We start from the raw sequence: 3,869 nt of genomic DNA, 5'->3' as shown, positions 1-3,869 counted from the left end.
TGACATAAAGACTCGAACTCCTTCTACTTGTACTACGAATGAATTCACAGGCACTAGACAATTTTTTAAAGAAGGAATCCACACCACTCCCACCAAGCTTACGACAATCTAAGAAGACACTATCGCACCTTTCCCTTACAATAATATCCTGCATTTTTTCCTTTCTCTTCCTTTCAACAGGATTACTTACCTTATCTATATGACTAACTACTATTATAATATGGCATTGATTAAGAGCTTTCTGTGCTTCATTTCTCACAACTGTTAGCCACTGATGAAGCTGTTTGACTGCTTCCTTCTCCAATATATTGACTACTATCAGGAACACACCACCAGAACCTTGTAACAGATTTTCAATGACAGCACTGTGACTGGAGTAGTATTCTGAATGACCAGCAAAATCATGAAGAATGATATTACCCAGTGTCCTGTGTCGTAGTTTATAAGGAATGATGCCAGCAGTACAGGGCACTACCCCTCCAACATTTCTAAATGAACCAAGAAGAGTAAAACTAGTTGTGTCATTGATGACATGACTAAGAGTGCTTTTACCAGCTCCAGGATTACCCACAAGGAAAACGTTAACATATGAATCAATTGGATGAGATGATTTTATATTACCAAACTTCTTGAAGATAGGAAGAGTATTAGTGCCACCTCTCTGCTGCCTCTCTTTAGCTAGTCGTAATGGTGTTTTCCCATCCTTACCTTTAGCCAAAGGATCACATTTGCCAGTTGATAACAAAAATTCAACAGATGCAGAATGACCATAATTAGCAGCATAGTGAAGTGGTGTCCTACCATCAGAGGTATTGGCCATTGGATCACAACTACATTCATGAATAAGATACTTTAGAATATCAACATGTTCGACAGCACAGTGAAGAAGAGTCTCATCTTTCTTGTTAGTAGATTTTGGGTTACATTTGAAATTTTTCATGACATCAAGTGATCCATAATAAGCTGCTTTATGAAGAACAGTGTCTCCATCCTCATTAGTAGCCACTGGATCACAGGAAAACTCCTCAATGAAATACACCATCACATCAACATGATTGCCCATTGCAGCATAGTGAAGACAGGTATTCCCCTTACTATCTTTTTCTTCCGGATCACAGTCATATTTAGTGATGAGATCACCTGCAACATCTAACCAGCCATTCCATGAAGCCATATGAAGTAAACTAGCTTTTACTGGATACGCATCAAAAGGAGAAATTTTAATGGTAACTTCATCTCGTAACTGTTTTAGGTTTTCAATGTAAGGTAACAAACGAACAGAATCTTCATAATTAGCATCCTTGAATAATTTCAATAACTGTGTTCCTAACAAAGAATGAAATGAGTAGCATAAAACTACTTCATTAAATTAGGTAAAAAGTATTGACAAAAACATGTAACTAAATTGAGCTAATAACTTGACTATTTATTTTGCTTAAAATACAAGAGGTTTGCCTTTGAGCACTTAAATAAACGAGAGCACTAAAGTGCATACCCTCGCTACAGTCTGTGTGTAACAATTTTAATAAATTAAGAGAAAAATAATTAGTGAAAGTTTTGACACTGAAAAGAAGCTTCAGCATGTAAAAACTTAGTGAATGTTTTGAGACAGTGAATTTTTTGTTTTTTAGACAAAGAAGATCCAGCATGCTTGCTGCACTGCTGCAGCAATGTAAAGGTGTGGCTGCAATGAAGGTGTGGCTCAATCAAGCCATGCTCCACCCGCACACACAGTAATGGTGGCACATGGCTCTAAGTGGTGAAGAAAGCTTTAGTTTTTCTCGACTTTTAAACAGTTTAGCATACATTTGTTAGGCTCTATTTGTTGCAATACAAACGTCTATTGAGCCCCTGATGTTTAAAGACTCTGGCCGCTACTTCGGGAGAAGAGAGCCTCGTGTAAACTCACAAAAGTATGAATTTTTGGGCTACCATATCTTTAAAACGAAGATGATTAGAGCAATTCCTCTCATATTAATGAAACATGAGGCTTTGCTTTATTGTTTTATCTGCCCAGTTGCTCTTTTGCTCACACTATGAAAGAGTTGTCGGGGAACTGACCTACGTTTGGCGAGTTTGCCAGCTTCTTACTCCACGGAAAAGAAAAATATAGCATTCCCAAGACAGAGAATAACTTTTTCTAGAGCCAGTGTTGATTATAAGACTCTCCAGGACTAGACAAGAAAGCAGTGTCAGCTCAAAAGTGGAGGCCAAGCGAACACACACACACAGACAGGACGACTGCTTTACCCTCGCTTCCACGCCTACGCGTGGGCTCGGGTAATAATAGTTACCATCCATTAGGTACCACAAAAAATTATTGTAAATGTTTAAACAGAAGCCGAGTTGGAATAAATACATAAAGACACTGGACTATCAAACATTGACAGCATCCAGTATATACAGTACATGTACATGCATATAGTGCATGACACACTGACAGTGTAAATCAGTGAGCGTGTCTGATGTCTATAGACAGTTTAATTAAATATCCAATATTGTACAACTAGCCGGGAAGTTTCGTGGCTGTAGTTCGGTGGTTCTCAGCTTATTCACAGTTTTAAACTTCGTAGTATCATTCTCGGCTAGTTCTCTCTCCTTTCCTCTTTGGAGTCTCTCTAACTCTAACTTGTGCTTTGCCTGTAATCAGAAGTTTTTCGCCACAAAACTTTCCAGCAATATAGTATAATACTACTGTAGTACATACTACATTTTAATAAAAACCGACTAATTTTGGTTGGAATTACAACTATTTGGCTGTAGAGTATTTGGCATGTACTATAGTTTGTGATGATAATAAAAATAATAAAGTGATTTGTATATTCAAAACAAATCCTCAGACTTAAAGGCAGTTGAATTAATATTCTAACTAACGACACTTCTTGTGCATGTACAATGTGCAATGTATTTCTACTTGTACAGTGGAGAATATCAGGCATACAAAATTATACTATAGCACATGTATAAAGCCTGCATTATGATGACTATACTGTATTATAATGACTGCAAACTGAACAGTCACCAATCCCTGCTGCAGAAACAATAGTTTAAATTTATACATTGAAAATGTAAGAGAAATGAAAGCTTGAAAATGAAGGAGAAATTGAGTTTTCTAAGCAATCAAAAGCATTAATACTACAGCACTAGCTTGAGCATATAATATGTAATAGCAATACCACTTTATGTCATTTAGTAGTTTAAATACGAGCTTACAAGACCAATCTCTATAAAGGTCAGCTCACATTTTTTTGCAATCACAAGGTCTGTAGCACACAATGGCAAGAACAAAAACTTTTCTTTGAGGTCTGTTAACCTCAAACACTCTTAACTTGTGTTGCTGTACTTGTACTCTTACATTAAACAATTGTCATACAACACTTCTGGTTGCTTTGAACTGACCTCAGCCACTCAATCAAAATCCACAATGTACATGTACACCCATTACTACTGTATCAGGATATCATAATGACTTGCAATTGGATTATATGTAGCACCAGTAATTGTATTTATACAGTAATTGGGTTATTGAGCTATTGTTAGAGTATAATAGAGACTCACTCACCCTAGAGTGGTCGTTATGTTCTGACTAAAAGTATCATGAACGAAGCGTCCCACGAGACTGGTTTTACCAACACCAACGTCCTACAAACAATAGAGAGAGATAGTTAAGAGATTGAAGGAGGAGAGGGCTTACTCCTAAGAGGCAAACTTTGACTTCTCTCACTGACATTGTTGAATCTGAATCTGTGGAATTGCTGATCGAACAACCCCACCTCTTAGCGGGTTTGGGCGGGGTTTAGTAATGCGCATGCGCAGAACTATTCTGGAAATCCTAATCAGCTGATGGCTAATACATGTATACATGTATA

At 37.3% G+C, this 3,869-nt stretch overlaps 1 protein-coding gene and 1 long non-coding RNA gene across 2 annotated transcripts in view; one reads left to right on the top strand and one right to left on the bottom strand.

The window, feature by feature from the left end:
- LOC100640044 (ras-related protein Rab-22A-like) overlaps positions 1-3,863 on the bottom strand; it is a 5,090-nt gene extending 1,227 nt beyond the window's left edge. Inside the window, exons 1-2 of the mRNA XM_003388613.3 lie at positions 3,695-3,863; positions 3,563-3,642 (exon numbers count right to left, since the gene is read on the bottom strand). Coding sequence (XP_003388661.1) covers positions 3,563-3,642; positions 3,695-3,730 — 116 coding nt within the window. The 5' untranslated portion in view covers positions 3,731-3,863. The remainder of the gene's footprint in view (positions 1-3,562; positions 3,643-3,694) is intronic.
- Positions 1-3,869, top strand: part of LOC109584271 (uncharacterized) — a 6,011-nt gene that overhangs the window by 343 nt on the left and 1,799 nt on the right. The window lies entirely within an intron of this gene.

The sequence above is a fragment of the Amphimedon queenslandica genome, unplaced genomic scaffold (genome assembly GCF_000090795.2).
Source record: "Amphimedon queenslandica unplaced genomic scaffold, v1.1 AMPQUscaffold_13226, whole genome shotgun sequence".
Taxonomy (NCBI): domain Eukaryota; kingdom Metazoa; phylum Porifera; class Demospongiae; order Haplosclerida; family Niphatidae; genus Amphimedon; species Amphimedon queenslandica.
Note: the sequence above shows the minus strand (reverse complement) of the source record. Positions and strands in the feature narration are given on the sequence as shown.